The sequence below is a fragment of the Pagrus major genome, chromosome 22 (assembly GCF_040436345.1).
Source record: "Pagrus major chromosome 22, Pma_NU_1.0".
NCBI lineage: Eukaryota > Metazoa > Chordata > Actinopteri > Spariformes > Sparidae > Pagrus > Pagrus major.
Window position 1 is genome coordinate 29,547,486 of NC_133236.1, and position 18,388 is coordinate 29,565,873.

Here is an 18,388-nt window from a genome sequence, read left to right on the forward strand (position 1 = left end):
ATATGTAGATGTGATAAACTGTGATAACAAATGTTTAACCTGAGGGACAAATATAAGGGGAATATTGGAAACATTAACGTTTAACCAGGTGGCAGTAAACCTGACGTGCACACTGTGACAGGCTAAGCCCAGCCCATCCAGCCCAAGAATGAAACTGATTGCATTACAGTGGCAGCTCTGCAACTAAGGTTTGCACTGCTGTGTTTGGCTGTCTCAGGTTTCAGGACTGATCCTGTATCCTGTAGTTGTTTTTCTCCACATAGCAGAGGCAACGTGGATGCACACACGGTGCAGCTGTGACATGAGGAAGAACTGACGGTGTTTTTGGGAACAAGGACTCATAGTTACTGAAGAATGAACAACAGCCACCAGGAAGTAAGTGTAACAACGATGAAAGACAAACAAAGACGTTAGCTTAGGTTGTGTTCAGAAACACTAACAAGAGTGCAAGTTAACTTTTAACAGCTGCTTGTGACTAGACATTGGTAAATCTGCACTCTGGAGCCTGTTGCACGCTGTATATAAAAAAGCAGAGAAAATGTCAACATGCTGGATCAGGATGAACGTGATATAACGACACTGTGTCGGCTAAATGATAAAGAACGCAAACAAAAGTTAATGTAAAGACCTGTGTGATCTGTCAGGCATCACCAGACACCCAGGAAACAGAGTTTGGGAATCCTGCAGTGTCCAAACAGAGGAGGACCATCCACTTCTCCAGCGGTGAAACTCTGGAGGAGGAAGACAGTGAGGAGGAGGAGGAGCAGTCGTCGGACAGGCCTCCCTTCAGAGAACCTGCACAGAGGGTGGGACGCTGCTTGAGGCAGGGATGTCATGTTAAGTAGCATTAAAGTACGTTATGTTTGTGTTTATGTTCTGTCTCTTCCTTCTCAGGTCAGCTTCTCATTCAAGAATGTGGCCTTTCTGGTTGGGAGGATTTCCCTGCTGAGTACGTAATGGGATATTCAAAGCATACCAGTTAAACAGCAGGCCTGATTGTAGCCGTGATGAAAAGTCTCACCGAGTTTCTATGTCGTTGTTTCCAAAACTAGCTTGTGATTTCCTTGGAGAGAGACTGGCTGGTGCACTGGGACTGAAGGCAGCCAAATACCAGTACGCCATAGACCAATATCATCGTGACCACAAGGTAATGTAAAGCTCAGGAGCAACAGTCCTGCAGTGCCATCTCAGAGACTTCAGCAACAGGACAGGAAATGAGATGGACCTGCTCAGTCTCTTCACAGCCGGCTACTCTGGCAGGTCTATGGATGGTTGTATTCTCGCCCTTCACTCTGCATTTCCTCCGTCTCACTCACAGACAACAAGCAGCCAAGCCACAGACGATCTCAGGGACGGACAGGCGGAGACCTTCCACCTCTCTCACGGCGTGGACGGAGCTCAGTACGGAGCCACGGGAGACTCCAGATCGCCTGAGAGCCGTGATGAGAAACACATGGACAGGAACGAAGGACGTCACAACAGAGGCTATCAAGAAGACGAGCACTGTTTGGAATAAAACCACAAGAATAAAAACAATATGGGATGTGATCTGATGTTAAAGCTGTGTGTGTTTGATGCAATAACGTTTTCTGAGAGAACGGTGGGGCTGTTTTTGTGTTCATGTTAATGTTACAACAGAGCTATGTGGGAAAAAAACTGACAAACTTAAACATATCTTTGTTTGGCTTCTGCTGTAAGAAATAAAAAATGTATGTGTAGGACTTTTCGTCATTTTGTTACCAAAATAAAGTACCTGTCATGGATACATGAACAGCTGGTCTGCTGAAAAGAAAGGAATTGCTTCTGTTTCCTGTTTGCACAATATCACAAGAAGGGGTTAATATATTCATAAATAATATATATATATGCATATATATACTACCACTGAACGTTTAACACCGTTTGAAAAAGATATGATCGACTGTGAAAAAGCATAAAGTTATCGACGAGGATGGGATTCGAACCCACGCGTGCAGAGCACAATGGATTAGCAGTCCATCGCCTTAACCACTCGGCCACCTCGTCCGCTGTACCAGTGCTGTCAACACGGACATATGACTATGACAGTGTGCACCTTCACTGACTAACACACGTAAACAAACATGAAACATCTCATTTTATGTTCGCTAACCTGGCGACGGAGTGAACGTACCTTGCTAACGTCAGCTAGCGTGCTAACATGCCATGCTAATGTGGTGGCTAATGTGCCAAGCTAACGTTAGCCACGAGTAAAACTACAAGTTGTGGAAGTGTCGTCTGTGTTAACGTTACTTATTGTTAATAAAGTATAAGATGGTGATCACCATCGTGTGCAATAACAAATAAACAACCACTAAAGTTTCCATTATCAAGTGTAATACAGAGCTCAGCTGCTCCACTCAGTGTTATGATGCAAGACAAGCAGGAGCCATTTTATAAAAGGACTCATCATCATCATCATCATCAGTTATTTTAAAAACTACAACACCTGCAGGAAATGTGGAGTAAATATCCATAAAGCCACCTGCTGCTCTTCACCTGGGGTCTCTGCTACCTGTCTGCAGGGGTCTGAATCTGTGCACAGGTGCCTCACCTGCACATCTACACTCAGCTAAAGGGTCTGAGACAGAGCAGCGTGTGTATCTGGGGCCATCTAGTGGCTGCATCAGGGACTGACCAACTCACCTGCACTTGACTGATCACAAAAGACCAGTGTACTGAAAACTCAGGTACAGGTGGATAAGATAATCCTCTGAGTCACACAATGGGGACATCTGCAATATTACAGCAGCAAAAATGGAGAGCATCGATTAAAGCAGTAATAATGAATAAATACAAAATATATTAAGTTTTAATTTTGGTTAAAAAACAACTTTTTGGGTGAAAAACAACTTTTTGGTGAAAAACAACTTTTTTCTTGGTGAAAATGTGAGGGCACTCAATCTTGCTCTGTGAGAGTGGTGAGAGAATCAGCTCACTGCAGTCAGGTGTGTGGCACTGATCGGCTGTGATTAAGCTCAGGTGTGGGGAGTCTTCATATACCCTGAGTCTCCAGCGCCCTGTGCTGACTCATTATCTCACCTTCACAGGTAGTGACAGGTTCTCCCTGTTGTCGGTGTGTCTGAAAACACCCAACTCAGAATTTTGTGTGTATGTTTCCCAGTGAATAACTTGGTGCTGGAGAGTTTGCTGTGACTCTTTTTGGTTATCACAGGTCTCGCGGGCCTTTGCCTTTCATTTCGAGTTTTCTGGGTCTCCTGGACAATTTTGGTTTTGAGTCAGCTGCTTGGCAGCGGTGGTTTAATTAATCATTTTTGGTGCTTTATTTCTTTAAGGAAGCCTGTAGTGGCTCTTTACAATTGCGTTGTTTTGTTTCCCCCCATTTCCAATCTATCGCTACTGCGATTTTTGTGGTTATCCCCCTGGGACAGCTTTGAGACACCCCTGGGTCTGCACCTGACAGAAAAAAACACTTTTTTGTGTGATTTATTTATTTTTTTCTTGGTGAAAGAAACCCAATTTTTTACTCTGTGAAAAAACAACTTTTTTGGGTGAAAGTTTTTATTTTCTCTGTGAAAATGTTTTCCTTTGTGAAAAAAACATTTTCTTTGTGAAGAAGCAACTTTTTGGGGGACAATGGGGGAGAATGTCTTGAGCAGGGTTGTAGACTTGTGTGGACCCATACGTCAAAATCCCATCAAACACACCTGGACCAACAAATCTTCTTGGTGAAAAAACATTTTTACTTGCAAGCATGTTCACAATAGAAATAGCATGACAGTATAAACGTAATACTAAAGTAGACTGGAGCGGAATGTGTGAAAAGTTTTTGGGTGAAAAAACGTTTCTTTTTCCTGTTAAACACCAAAATTCCATCAAACACACCTGGACCAACAAATCTACGCCACTGAATGAAAACTTTTTTTTTTAAAACTTCATAACAGGAAAAGTTCACATATTAATCGATGTGTCGATGTCATGAGATTTTTTCTGTTTCATGTGGTGAGTTGAGTGGAAAAAAAATTTGTTCTTGAAAAATTTTTTTTCACTAGGTTCAACACATGGAGGAAAAATTTTTTTACGCACACATTTTTTATCAAGACGAATTTTTTTTTGATCTTGATAAAACATTCTCATGAAATTTTTTTTCATGTGTTGAACCTAGTGAAGAAAAAAGATTTTCTCATGAAAAGCTTTTTTTTAATGAAAAAAAACTTCATGAGAAAAACATGAGAAAACATTTTTCTTGAGAATTCACAAGATTTCTTTCTTTTCACAAGATCATTTTTTTTCAGAAAATATTTTTTTTCCACACATGAAAAAAAAATGGCCAAAATGAGTATTACACAAAGAAACACTTGGAAATGAGCCTTAATTTCCTCTTGGAAAAAAAAAATTAATTCTTGTGAAAAAAATAATTCTACAGAAGCCCTGAGGGGCAACGGAGAAATTTAGGAAAGTGAAACATCCAGAGAAAATCAAAGCTGAGGTGGTGAGAATGTGCAAACTCCACATAAAAAAGGCCATGTTGTGTTGTTGTTTCATACTCTCACATCGTGCATCAATTTTTTAAAATTTGACACAAAATGGTGCATCTACAGTGAACCCTCAACCTTTCAGTGTTCACATAACTTATATAAACTTCTGAATTCAGAAGGACTATGAGATGCTACCAACAAGATCAGATAATAAGCCAGATAACAGACACATGTTGTGTTAAAAAGTGCACAAACACCTCACAAATCAGCTCACCAATGAGTAACGCTGCTGAGTCAAAGTCCTTCAGTTACTCTTTACAGCCAACATAACATTCATCGAGGGTTTAAAGGTTGTATCTTGTCAACGTGCACATTTAAAACAAAGCTGCAGTGTTTTCTCGGTGACACTCAGCATGATGGTGGAGAGAGTGCTGTTATGGTTTGGACTTGTGGCTCTGGCCACTTCACACGCAGTAAGTATTCATTTACTATTTGATCTCTTTTTTTGTGCATCTTGTGATGTGGCCGTGAACCGTGTGATGACCTCACCTGGTTTTGTTTTATTCAGATACCGGTTTCCCCCGTGGTATATGGTAGGTCAAAAAAATGATCTTTCCTAAAAGGAGTAAGCGTTGTTAAAAGGCTTTAAAAAGACTCTGAACAATATCTGTGTTTGTGTTACAGAGGTGTATGAGAATGGTGAGGATGAGAACCCCATCCTAAACAAAGGTAACCTGCAACATTTCACTTGTTTACTGCTCCATAATCGAGACACGGACACATTTTGCACTGGAATAAAATATAAAATGATGAGTGAAACTGTTGCTGATTGAAATATAACGTGTTCCTGTGCTGCAGGTTCAGATGCCAACCTGATTGAAGGGGACATTTTAATTCCTGTAAGTTTTATTTTGGTGATTGAGAAAAATACATTTGCTGCATCATCCTTGATTGTTGTTGGCAGCCATGTTGTTCTGCTGCGATATGCAATCACATGTCTGGCTGTTGGTACTGTTGGACTTCTTGCTCTTGAGTAACTACAGTGTAATAGCTACTTCAGATAACAAGATGAGTTTTATTGTGTGTCTTTTTACTAGCTTTGATTAGGTTTATGGTCATAATTCCTTTGTAATTACCTCTTTTATTCTACAGAAAGGGAAGAATGCCATGACTGACACAAGATACAGATGGAAATTTCCAATCCCTTACATTCTGGGTGATGATTTGGGTGAGTTAGTTACACTCTGAACACTGTATTGAATGTAAATACTCTGTGTCATTTGTATGGCCCATAGTCATGTATTACAATTTCAGTCCAGTACCTTACTTTCTGAAACTTACAGCTCCAGTGTGTTGGATTTAGTAGCATTAAACCATAGAAACAAAAATACCCATTTTCTCACCCTTGCCTGTGGTGGCCACTAAAAACATGGAGATGCAAAAGGCCGTCTCTAGAGCCAGTGTTTAGTTTGTCTGTTCTGGGCTACTGTAGAAACATGGCAGTGCAACATGGTGGACTTGGTGGAAGAAGCTCCCTCTGTAGATAAAATATTCATTCTAAGGTAACAAACACAAGAATTCTTAGTTTCAGGTGATAAAACCTTACGTACTGGACCTTTAAGGCTGTTCTGGAGTTATTACCAATCACCTGGATGAACACAAACTCTGTCCTCTGTTGTGACTGTGCCTTTCACTCCTCAGATCTGAATGCGAAGGGCTGCGTCCACCAGGCTTTTGAAATGTATCGTCTGAAGTCTTGCATTGACTTCAAGCCTTATGAGGGAGAGAAGACGTACATCAAGTTTGAAAAGAGAGGAGGGTATGTCTGTTCACCACATTGCAAAATCGACTGCTGATAGCCGCTGCAGAGTAAATACCAGTTTACAGTTACAATATTTACGTTGTTGACAATTGTTTGTCACAGGTGTTTCTCCTCGGTTGGTGACCAACAGACCGGTCAGATCCTGTCTTTGGGTTCTGGCTGTGACCACAAGGCTGTGATTGAACATGAACTGCTCCACGCTCTGGGATTTTACCACGAACAGTCCCGCACAGACAGGGATGACTATGTTGACATCTGGCTGGATCAGGTTTTACCAGGTGTGTCTTTTAACCTGTTCAATTTGCTTCTGTAAAAACAACATTTTATGATTGGGAGTGAGCGTACATTCACATGAAATCCGGCGGTGCAGCGAAACGTAGCAGGCTTACACGGCAGTGTGGGAGTGTCACTCCGTGGTCCGTGTGTGTGACGTGTTGTGAACCCCCTCTGATCAGTTTGCCAAAAAGACGAAGCTGCTATGTTGTTTTGCTACTAGCATGCTGGACCTACTAGTGATCATTTTTACTCATTAACGTATTAAAAAAACAGTAAACAACCAGGATGAGGCCGATCATTACTATGTTTTAAACTGGGACACAAACCAAACTAAGTGATCCAGTGTGAATCCAGCCTAATGCCATGACATTTATTGTTGTCAAGTTAGATATTTTAAACACAGAAATGATAACCTACAGTATGTAGTAATGACTGAATGAACATGAATTTCCTGCAGGACTGGATCATAACTTCAACAAATACAACGATGACTACATCACTGATCAAAACACGGCCTACGACTACGAGTCTGTCATGCATTACAGGCCCTTCTCTTTCAACAAGAACGAATCCATCCCCACGATCACCACCAAAATCCCAGAGTTCTACAACATCATTGGCCAGTACCTCGACTTCAGTGAGATGGACACCCTCAGGCTCAACCGAATGTACAACTGCTGTAAGTATATGTTGCAAGAGTAGATTTGTTATGTTGTTATTTGTACATTTTTGAGTCTTAAAAGTTGACAGTGGACAGATGGCAGCATTTATTAGGTAGAAATGGACCAAGACTTTTAAATTACTCTCCTCACCCCTAGCTGGTCCTCTCACCCTGCTGGACCAATGCGCCTTTGAGAAAGCCAGCGTCTGTGGGATGATCCAGGCCGCCTCCGATGAAGCTGACTGGGTCCACACCAAGAGCAGCGTTGGTTCTGAGGATCACACACTCCTGGGAAGATGCAGAGGTCAGAGTTGAATAATGTTTTTTTTTTTAAATCCCAACCATTAATTATTCTCAGTTTTACAGCCTGACTAAATTTAACATAAAGTTGTATGGTGTCAAAACTAGTCTTATTTTGTCTCACTTTCTAGATGCTGGGTTCTTCATGCACTTCAGTACCAAGGCTGGGAAGCCTGAGGAGTCTGCGCTGCTCGAGTCCCGAACCCTCTACCCCAAGAGGAAGCTGCAGTGTCTGCAGTTCTTCTACAAGATGACTGGAAGCACCAAGGACAGGCTGGTGATCTGGGTCAAGATGGATGACGGCACAGGCACCATTCGCAAAATGAAGAAACTACATACCTTTCATGGTATTAGTTAACTTGGCATAACAATAGAGGACACATATTTCACAGCAGCTACCCCGAGCTTCACAGGAAATGCTTTTCCTCCAGGCAAATAATTATTTGAATATTTGTTTAGCAGTCAGTAAAATTATATTCAAATTGAGTTATTTTTAGACATCAGAAAACAAACGAGTTAGACACCTCCTAACCGTCTGCACAGCAATGACTTCATTCACACAGTCAGTGGTGAAGTTTTCTTCTGTGTCATTTGTTTTAAAGGAATTGCTTCACATTGTGGAAAATACATTTCAGTGCTTTGATACCATCTGTCAGCTGTCTCTATGCTAAATATAATGTAGCTTCCAGGTGGTTAGCTTATCTTTGCTTGGAAGCAGGGGAGAAAAAAAAACAAAACTAGCTTGGCTCCATCCAAAGTTGGATAGGTAAGGTTGCCAGGTGCAAAAAAAACCAAACAGTTCCAGCACTGACCCCGAGTTCAACTTCAATGTGTCTTTCCTCTCCTTATCTTTCCTTACTTTGGACAGAGCTAGGCTAGCTGTTCCCCCTTCTTCCAGTCTTTATGCTAAGCTAAACTAATCTAATGACAAGTTCCATCACGAGTTACGTAGTGAAACAATTTCTTGAGAGCAGCAGTGATTTCCTAAAGTTTCCTGCCGAGCTTTCCTATCCAGTTTTGGACAGACTCAGGCGAGCTGTCCCCTTCTGCTCTAGTCCTTATGCTAAGATAAGTTAACTAATCACTTAATGGACAGATATGAGAGTGGTATAGATCATTTCATCTTACTCTTGGCAAGGATGTCAAACTGTTTGTTCACAGTAGACACTGTAACATGAAGGCTAATGTAAAGCAACGCCTCACTTCCTCACTGTCCCACCACAGTAATATTGCCGCACACAGTTAGAAATGTCATCTTGTCCCTTTCCTTGTTATCCAGCGGATTCTGACCACACGTGGAAGATCGCCCACGTCCCGATGGAGGTTGGGGTGAAATTCCGCTACTCTTTCCAAGCCGTGCGCGGGGATCCTTCTGCATCCACTGGTGGCATCTACCTCGACGACATCAGCCTGACTGAGACCCGCTGCCCCAACGCAGTGTGGAGGATCCAGAACTTCTCCAAGATCATGGAAACGGCTGACGTCAACACAGTTATTGACAGCCCTCGTTTCTACAGCCCTGAAGGCTACGCTTACGGGGTCCGTGTCATGCCTCGGACAAGTTACTCTGATTACACGGGGGACTACACCGGGCTGTACTTCCACCTGGCCAGTGGGGAAAACGATGTGGTGATGCAGTGGCCAGCAGTGAACAGACAGGCCACCTTGGTGGTGATGGACCAAGACCCAGACATTAAGCTGCGGATGTCCACTGCTCGCAGCCTTACGACTGATAGGACGGCGGGTAAGTGCACCGAATACAAGAGCCAGGCGCTATAATGACATCATACATATAAAATCAAATGGCAGTATAATAAAGATAACATCAGAGATAACGACAGACCCGGTCCACTGGACAGTGAAACTTTATTTATTGGTTCCTTTATTGTAACTGCTATCGTATGGTATCGTATTGGTACTCAGTGTTGGCCGATACCCAAAGCCCAGATATTGGTGCCCAGGTATTAGTATCGGGAAGGAGAAAATGTTTGCTTGCAAATTATTATATTAGCACTAGATTTCACTAGACGTCATTTCTTCCGGTATGAAGTATATAGGACTTATGATCGTGCTGCATAAAAAGGGATCAACACAGTTATTAGAAGTTACCGTTAAGGGTAATTTCTGTTTTAGTCGAGACATTTTAACCCAAAACCACAAATGTCAACCAAATTTGATCTTGCTAGAGGAAAAGTCATGAGGGTTCATGTCTACAAAACTTTATGACAACAGCCAAGAGTTGTTGTGATATTTCAGCCTGAATCACAGTGATACCGACTGACTAACCCTAAAATCCCTCAACCATTAAACATGCAAGCTTTCAACAAAATCACAGGTTGTTCTTCGATGATGACAGTATCAAACAGCGGGATCACTCCTCATGTCTGTCTTTCTGTGTCCTCTAGCATCAGATGGACAGCTGATCTGGGACAATCCCTCCAAGGTGGGGACGTTTGACCCTTCCTGTGAATGCTTCAGAGGTTCATCGTTCGGCTGGAGGAACTTTGTGAAGCACTTTGACCTCGGGCGGCGTAATTACCTCAAGAACGATGACCTCATCATCTTTGTTGACTTTGAAGGTCAGTGTATGTGTTCGATATCTGTGTGAACACGATGTGTATTTTTAAAAAATGACCCCGATACTTTCACACTCTCCATGTGGTGTTTTAAAGCAGCCAGTCGCAGACAACACATAAATATTTGTTTCTCCACAGATATAACATCACTGGTAAAAACAGAAGTTCCCATTCAGCCAGTGGAGTGAAGTCACACAGGGTTTCATAAACTTCAGGTACGACACTGGACACTTTTAAAAAGTTTAAAAAGTTTTAAAAAGTGACATCCCGCTTGTATGAGCTCACGTTTTTATTCTCTTTAGTGAGAAGAACAACTGTGAAGATGAAGACAGAAGACTCCTGCTGTGACACAATTATACACATGATTTAAAAAAAGGAAAATGCAAATTTATATTTGGTTCATAATTTATAAATAAGAGTTGGAATATGTGCATACAAATAATGCTGAATGGCAATTTGAACTTTCTCAATAAAATATATTTATCTACGAGCAATCCTGTGGTGTGTTTTCTTTCATTTTGTGAGGGAAAATGTGCCTGATGACTGATGAGTGACTGTTACAGCCAAAGAAATAAAGAAAAGAAATAAAGTTTTAATATTAACTGGAATTAACATCTAGTTCTTGTTTGTTGTATAAGGATGCAATAAATTTATATAGTGCTGCAATAATCAACGTGCTTTAGATAAGATGCTTTAACCTCGAGCTTTACTCTTAAAGGTCAAATGAACACATTGAGATCAGTTTATTAATTAATATGAATTACTAATCCTGATCATATCATCAACCACAGTAAGACGTTGGACATCATCGAGTATAGACAGAAAATGATGTGGATGACACTGACACACAGTTTGAAGTCCTCACACAGAAATAACAACAATTAAAATGACGTATCTATTTCATCAATGTGAAAGACCTGAGTTAAAGGAAAAGTTCGCCCATAAATAAAATTCAGTCTACTCACCTCCATGCTGCTGAAAAAAACAAAAGGTTTCGTATTACATATTTCTGGAGCGTCACAGGAAAACATCTCCTAAACGTCTGAAGTATATGGGGACAAAAAACAAACACAAACACACGACGGCTCCTTACAGCTGGTCCGGTGTAATCCACGTCTCTGGAAGCCCAGAGGTCCCAAAGTGATTTGAAAAGACAGAAATCTTCACTGTAGCTGCGAAGCTAAAAGCGTTAGCGTGCACCACGTCTGAAGTGGGTGCACAAGCTCGACTGCACATTGAGGATGTAAATATCGTCTCATCAAATCAATTTGGGATCTCAGGGCTTCTGGAGACTTGGATTATGCTGGACGAGCTATGAAGCCATTTTATGTCGCTTTTTTTTTACAATCTAAAACAAGTCCCCAGCTGCTTCAGTTATTTAGGAGAACGCTGCAACGCTGTTTAGCAGCGAAGCTCCAGAAATGTTTTGTGGACTGCGAAACTTCACCTGACTTTCCATCAACACTGAGTTGAGTAGATGATAATGAATTTTCATTTACGGCTGACTTTTCCTTTAACTGTTCTTTGCAAACACTACTGCAGCGTCCATGTCAGCTGAAAAAAGACTTTGGTGGACAGGAACATAATGTCAGCGTGAACACAGTGAAATAACTGGAACAGTATTGAAATGAGGTCCGATTATCAGGCGAGCTTGACAGGAAATATTGGCCTCTGCTGCCTCAGGGTTGATCTTTGTTTTTTTAAATCAGTCCCCTCTCTGAACTTAGTGCTCTCTTAATATCAACCAAATCAGCTGCATTGACATTTAATACATGACAGATGAGTGGTTATTAGATGGGGTATGCGTAGTCTAGCACCTTATCAGGTATTAGAGGTGTAATGACACGACACATTGAACTGTCACTAGTTTCTTCACTGTCCAGTTTAGTGTTCTGCTCTTTGATTATGATTGATCTGATCTTCATTCTGTTGCCAAAAGCACAAACCTTGAAGGCATCAGCACTGTAATAAACCACTGAAGGAAAACTTAATGAGCTTTACGAGAAGTCCTCTCTCATATCGATCTATTGTTGATAATGTTGCCTCTGTACAGGGTCGACGGTTTTACTGCTGTCATCACCTGTGCACTCCTGAACACCTGACAAGCTGACGGCAGGTCAGTGGGATCAGAGGACACGTGTGAAGTGCCTGTTAGTCATTAAACACTATGATCCTGATCAAAGTTCCCCTCCGGCTGCTGCCTTTATGCGAATGTTTACACTGGAAGCACAGAAACACTGTGTGTCGGGGGAACAACATGGGCTCCGGAGACGGACTGAGGACGATTGCTGCACTGATTGGAGTCCTTGTGGTGTTGAAGGTCGGCGGATTGTTTGTTTTTAAAAGAATTTGACATTAATAAGACTGACTTTGATGCCTCTGTGGAAGAGTTAAATGCAGATGTATTTATTTTTGTTTGCCAGGTGCAAGCTGTCCCGACACGTTCCGGTTGGTTCATATTAACTTTACTATCTGAATGCATATAAAACAAGCTTGTTTGTTACTTTCCCACACTAATAATAAACGTATCTTCCAGATGGTGACGCGGATGCTGGTGAACTGAGGGAAGACATACCTGATATTAATAAAGGTAACATTTTTAAGCCCTTTCTACTGTTGATATACGCACCATGCCTGATAGTCCCATACAATAATGTCTATACTGTCATATACTCATGTGTCTTTCACTTTCATAGGGTTGAAACACCTTTTTGAGGGCGACATCGCTGGGAATGTAAGTAGACAGTTTTTTGTTGAGATCATCTGCAAAGATCTTAAAAAGCCTTTTCTCAACACGTTCTGCTGTTCACGTCCTGCAGCCCAGCAGAAATGCAATCGTCGATGAAAAAAGGAGATGGAAGTTTCCCATCCCCTACATCTTAACTGACTCTTTAGGTACGCTGTGCACAGAGGAAAACACTTCTGCCAGCAAATCATCTGATGTAATGGCTAAAACTTTAAATTAATTTCCATTATTCTAGATCTGAATGCTAAAGGTGTGATCCTCCAGGCTTTTGAGGAGTACCGTTTGAGAACCTGTGTGGACTTCAAGCCCTACGAGGGCGAGTCCAGCTACATCTCCTTTGCCAAGCTGTCCGGGTGAGCTGCAGCGTGCCACACTGTTTCAGCAATAATCTCACCCGTTGCACAACTTTATGGGCCGTGCTGTCAAGTCGTCACACTCAAGGCATTAAGAACCTTAGATTAAGAAATGCTGATGTGATTAAGTGCTTTTTAAAGCTCAGTGACCGCAGCTTAGATCGGTTGTTTTGTAATTTGAATTTTTTCCATCGTTTTAGATGCTGGTCATATGTCGGAGACGATAAAGTAGGACAGAATCTGTCCATTGGTGCCAGGTGCGACACTAAGGCCATTGTGCAGCACGAGCTCCTCCACGCTCTGGGCTTTTACCACGAACAGTCGCGCTCAGATAGAGACGACTATGTCAAAATCTGGTGGGACCAGATTGAGGAAGGTGGGTTATCATTTTTTCTTCCCAAACCTCGTCGAAGAAAGTTTATATTCACTGAACCTGTTGACAATTTCACCACAAGGTCAACAAGCTGTTCTGGACCTTGTTTACCAAAATGTTAACCGTCAGATGGAGCAGATGACTTTCATGAAAATGCAGATGTTCCAGTGCACATTTTTATTGCACTGCGGCTTGTTGTCCAGGTCCATTCAGCAGCTGCCTGTCATGGACCTCAGCAGATGTTACTTTCCTGACTTGTTCAAATCAATAATGAGCTCTTTCAGATCAATGCTGAGACTTTCCCATTGTCGTGTTTGTGGCAGAGTCAAGCAGGCCCAATTGAAATGGGCCCGGAAAAAGTCACCGGCTGTTATCAATCAAAATCGTTTCAGAAGAAGTTAAGAGGCCGTGCTACAAAGACCTATAATTAATTAATCACTGAACCGAACTGATATACACGTTCTTTACGAGTGTATGTAAACTTTGGACCTCGACTGTTTGCTGTGTGTGATTCTGGGCTCCTGTCGACCGACTATCAACACCACAATGTTCTCTCTCCTCACAGGGATGGAGCACAATTTCAACAAGTACGAGGACGACTTCATCACCGACATGAACACGCCGTATGATTATGAGTCCATCATGCACTACAGGCCGCTGTCCTTCAACAAGAACGAAAGCATCCCAACAATCACCACCACCATACCGTACTTTAATGATGTCATCGGCCAGCGGCTGGACTTCAGTCCTGTGGATATCACCAGGGTCAACCGCATGTATGACTGTGGTGAGTGTTTCCTTTTTACACAAAGTGATATATCTCTCAGGAGTACTGAACTCCAAATGAACGCTAATGATGCTCTGTGTCTACTGGATGTGTAAAAAGGCAACGACCACGTCAGATTAAAGCAACAGTGGCATAAATTCTTGCCGTGTCTTCACTGTTCACGACCATCCTCGAGTTCAAAGGTCATCAGGGAGGCCGGACAGGAAATTGTCAATCATGGCTACCAAAACTAGCACGGCTAACAAACAAGTTACGCACCGTGTTACTGAAGAGGCTCCGCTACTTCTCGCCAACATTTTTCTTTTTTGACTCTGTCATGGTCGTCCCTCGAGTGGGGACTGATGACAGCAGTGTCGTCTGATCCCGGCTTTAGTGTCACAGTACAGATCATTTTGTGTAAAACAAAAAAACCCCCAGAAAATCCCACTTTGTAGATCCTCCATATTTCCCCAATGAAATCCTGCTCCTCTCTGTTGTGCTCTAAGCTTCGTATGTTGACTCCTGATGAATCTCCTGTTGCAGCCAACACACTCACTCTCCTGGACCAGTGCTCCTTTGAGCTGAACAACATCTGTGGAATGATCCAGAACGAGGGTGACGACGCCGACTGGGTCCAGACGCTGAGCAGTCCATCTGACACAGACCAAACCCTGGCAGGGCTCTGCAGAGGTACGGAGCAGATGTATTCATGTATTGATTAAAAAGTGTGACACACGCGCTCCGTATGGCGGCTGTTAGACTTGTATTTATCTGATTATGAAATGGGTCACATACAGTTCATATTTTATGAAGACTCATATTTTATTGATCTTTTCTCGCTGTAAAACAAAAAGACTGAACATTTGCGTCAGAAAACATTTTGCATAGCTGACAGGCACCTACAGTCTAATATAATACAATAATAATACAGTTAACCGTAAGTTAACCGTACGTTCTGTGATAGCAAATTCTACTCCAGCAAAAATATTGTTCAATTAACATTTTAAGGGTTGAGTTTAGAGATTAGTCAGGAAGTTTTGTTCAAAGACAAACTGAGTGTTGTTTGACGTGGGGACGGTCCAAATAAAGTTTTCCACCCTAATAAAGACAAAACATTTAGTTTAATGCATAAAACTACACAAAAATACAGAGGTAGGTTAAAAGTAAAATAAAAGTGCTAACTTTTTTAATTAAACATTAGGAACAGCTTAATCTGAACGTCTACAGTACGTAAAATGTTCTTTATTTCTATAGATATCTAATTATTAAATTATTATGATTATTATTATTTCAATTAATTTATTTGTATTTATGTTATATTGGCTTGTTGCGCAGCTATACAGGTGTTGTTTTACTTTTCCTTCCTTTTCAATGAATATCTTCAGTTTCTAAACATTTCAGCTTAATAACACAGACGACTGCACTCACGGCCGCTTCTCTTCTCAGATTCTGGCTACTTCATGAAGTTTGACACATCTGCCGGCGCAGCTGGAAACAGTGCCTTGCTGGAGTCACGCATCCTTTATCCCAAGAGAGACGAGCAGTGCCTGGAGTTCTTCTACAAGATGACCGGAGCAGCTGGAGACAAACTGGTGATATGGGTCAGGACCGATGACGGGACAGGAGTCGTACGCAGTGTCAGGAAGATCCACACCATTACAGGTATTTTACTTCATCATTTATATGCCAGCATAGAAAACACATCTTTGTCTAACCTCTAAAACTGTCTTTTAATGACGACAAACATGTCAAACAAATCTACAACAGTCTCAAAATCACCTGCCCTCTATCCTTCAGGTGATGGAGATGATGAATGGAAAATAGCCCACGTGACTCTCAAGGTGACGAAGAAGTTCCGCTATTTCTTCCAGGGCATCAGAGGATCGTCTAGCTCCTCGGGGGCCATCTTAATCGACGACATCAGCCTCTCTGAGACTGTGTGCCCAAATGCTGTCTGGCAAATCCGCAACTTCACCAACATTCTCGCCACCACTCCTCCTGGCGCTTCGATTAAGAGCGAGTGCTTCTACAACTCGGAGGGATACTCGTTCGGTATCAGTGTTTACCCAAATGGGAGAGACAGTGCCAACTCAGACCATGTCGGCATGACCATGCACCTCTGCAGCGGGGAAAATGATGCCGTGTTGGAGTGGCCGGCCGCTAACAGGCAGATGACCATCTCTACCATGGACCAGAACCCCGATATAAAACTGAGGATGTCTAATACAAGAAGCTTCACCACAGGTAGGCCCAGGTCACTGGAAAAAAGAAAGTTCACTAGATCCGAGGTTGGTTTGGCTTTTAGTCGATCCATGCAGATTGTTTTGGTTTTATTAGCCCGTGTTTTCTGCTTCACTCCCGTACGATGAATCATTAAAGACATTTTAACACTCTCACGTTTCTTTTTTCAGAATAAAACAATGATTTTGAACAAAACTAGCGCTGTAATTTAAAATTATTATTACCATCGGTGACCAAATCCAGAGATACATGATGTGTGTTCTGTCTACTACATCCCCCCTCAGACAACCACACCCGCTGGAACAGACCTACAGCGGCTTCAGGAGCCGTGTTCGATCCAGCCTGCAAGTGTTACCGCGGCCCAGAATTCGGCTGGACCAACTTTCACAGTCACTGGCATATGCACGTAAAGCACTTCCTGAAGCACGCTCACCTCATCATCCATGCACTCCTCCACGGTGAGATTCAGAAAAATCAGCTCGTCTACCTGGACTGTTCTTATGTCACACACACGGTGTTTCAAACCACAGCTCATTCTGTTAGCAACATTCAACATCAACGGTTTCTTTAACATCTTAACGTTGAGGGTCGAAGGACCGAGGTGTCGTTCACTGCACAGATTGTAAAGCCCACTGAGACGATGTGATTGTGATTTTGGGCTGAACAACTCAAACTGACCGACTGGACTTTAATCTGAACCTGTTGTTTTGTCAGATCTGACCCCCCTGATCAAGGTTGAGATTAACATCCATTCAGCCGCATCAAATAACGACCTCCCAGATGAGAAGCCAATCAGCGAGGTGGAAATGAGACAGGAGGCTCCAAAACACAGAGAAGCTCGTGCCGTCAACCCCTGTCGCCCCAACCCTTGTTTAAATGGAGGCGCGTGTTTGGAGAGCGGAGGGAGAGCCTCATGCAGGTGTGTGTTTGCAGTCTGTAATCTGGACCCGCCACTGTCGTCAGAACCTCTCTAACCCCCCTCCAGCATGTATATTCATGTGGACCAGACACTTTAAACCAATCACTCACACTCCAAGTAACTTCATTATTAAGTAAAACTCTGTCCCTTGGTTTACAGGTGTGCATCGACTCAGACCACCTACTACACCGGTAAAATGTGTGAGGACCTGAACGTGGACAAAGGCATTCTGGGAGCTCTGGTTGGCGGCGCAGCAGGAACCGTAGTTCTTACACTGGCCATCTTCAGCGTCATCAGGAGAGCTCAGTGAGGATTAATGTGTCCTCTGCCAATACTAGAGAGAATTATCTCTCGGGCGTCTCTCCATAGATAAGACTCCTCAAATCTGGACCCCCTCCCCCAAAACTACAAATTAATACAGGGCTTAACTTTGAAAAATAAATGCTTTTATTGTGAAGCAGAGTAAATTACTCTCTAGTCTGCACCGGAAGGTAAAACTGATCCTGAACAGCCACAGTGGAAATGAAGGAGGATAGCGTCCATGTTTGTTTTAATATCATAAAAAATAATAATCATTTGTAGTTTGCTAAATGAATTCTGTTGTATATTTCAATCCTGCACAGTGTCATAAAAAATAAAAGACTTCATATTTCTTGTTTTTTAAAATTTTATTATTATATGTTATGTCACATGCATATACTTTAAAATACATATAAATAAATGTAAATAGTGGTTAGACACACACACAGTATACAGGTTATTATATCATATCAATGTATATGTAAACAAACTGATCGAACCAGGTCAAACGTGGCATCTTGGCTCCGATCAAGAAGTGAACAGTGAAGAAAATGTTTACATCGACCATATTACATTATATTTACAACGATGTGGGGTC

General features: G+C 42.1%; 3 protein-coding genes and 1 non-coding gene across 4 annotated transcripts; 3 read left to right on the top strand and 1 right to left on the bottom strand.

The window, feature by feature from the left end:
* Window positions 1–179: 179 nt before the first annotated feature.
* LOC141018209 (uncharacterized) lies at window positions 180–1,793 on the top strand. Its single transcript, XM_073493127.1, has 5 exons — window positions 180–375; window positions 645–806; window positions 895–949; window positions 1,053–1,147; window positions 1,319–1,793. The coding sequence occupies exons 1-5, from the start codon at window positions 355–357 to the stop codon at window positions 1,514–1,516; spliced, it is 531 nt and encodes a 176-aa protein (XP_073349228.1). The 5' UTR covers window positions 180–354; the 3' UTR covers window positions 1,517–1,793.
* Window positions 1,794–1,943: 150 nt separating this feature from the next.
* Window positions 1,944–2,025, bottom strand: trnas-gcu (transfer RNA serine (anticodon GCU)). The gene has a single exon. It is a non-coding gene; the product is annotated as a tRNA-Ser (tRNA).
* Window positions 2,026–4,870: 2,845 nt separating this feature from the next.
* On the top strand, window positions 4,871–10,302 carry mep1a.1 (meprin A, alpha (PABA peptide hydrolase), tandem duplicate 1). The gene is made up of 13 exons (XM_073493118.1): window positions 4,871–4,930; window positions 5,026–5,050; window positions 5,142–5,186; window positions 5,316–5,356; window positions 5,610–5,685; window positions 6,159–6,276; window positions 6,382–6,557; window positions 7,013–7,234; window positions 7,374–7,520; window positions 7,648–7,863; window positions 8,796–9,260; window positions 9,922–10,095; window positions 10,231–10,302. The coding sequence occupies exons 1-13, from the start codon at window positions 4,871–4,873 to the stop codon at window positions 10,278–10,280; spliced, it is 1,815 nt and encodes a 604-aa protein (XP_073349219.1). The 3' UTR covers window positions 10,281–10,302.
* A 2,047-nt stretch (window positions 10,303–12,349) lies between these two features.
* Window positions 12,350–17,800, top strand: mep1a.2 (meprin A, alpha (PABA peptide hydrolase), tandem duplicate 2). The gene is made up of 14 exons (XM_073492475.1): window positions 12,350–12,412; window positions 12,516–12,540; window positions 12,629–12,682; window positions 12,789–12,826; window positions 12,912–12,987; window positions 13,074–13,191; window positions 13,392–13,567; window positions 14,130–14,351; window positions 14,874–15,020; window positions 15,777–15,992; window positions 16,128–16,574; window positions 16,856–17,029; window positions 17,286–17,490; window positions 17,650–17,800. The coding sequence occupies exons 1-14, from the start codon at window positions 12,350–12,352 to the stop codon at window positions 17,798–17,800; spliced, it is 2,112 nt and encodes a 703-aa protein (XP_073348576.1).
* The last annotated feature ends 588 nt before the right edge of the window (window positions 17,801–18,388 follow it).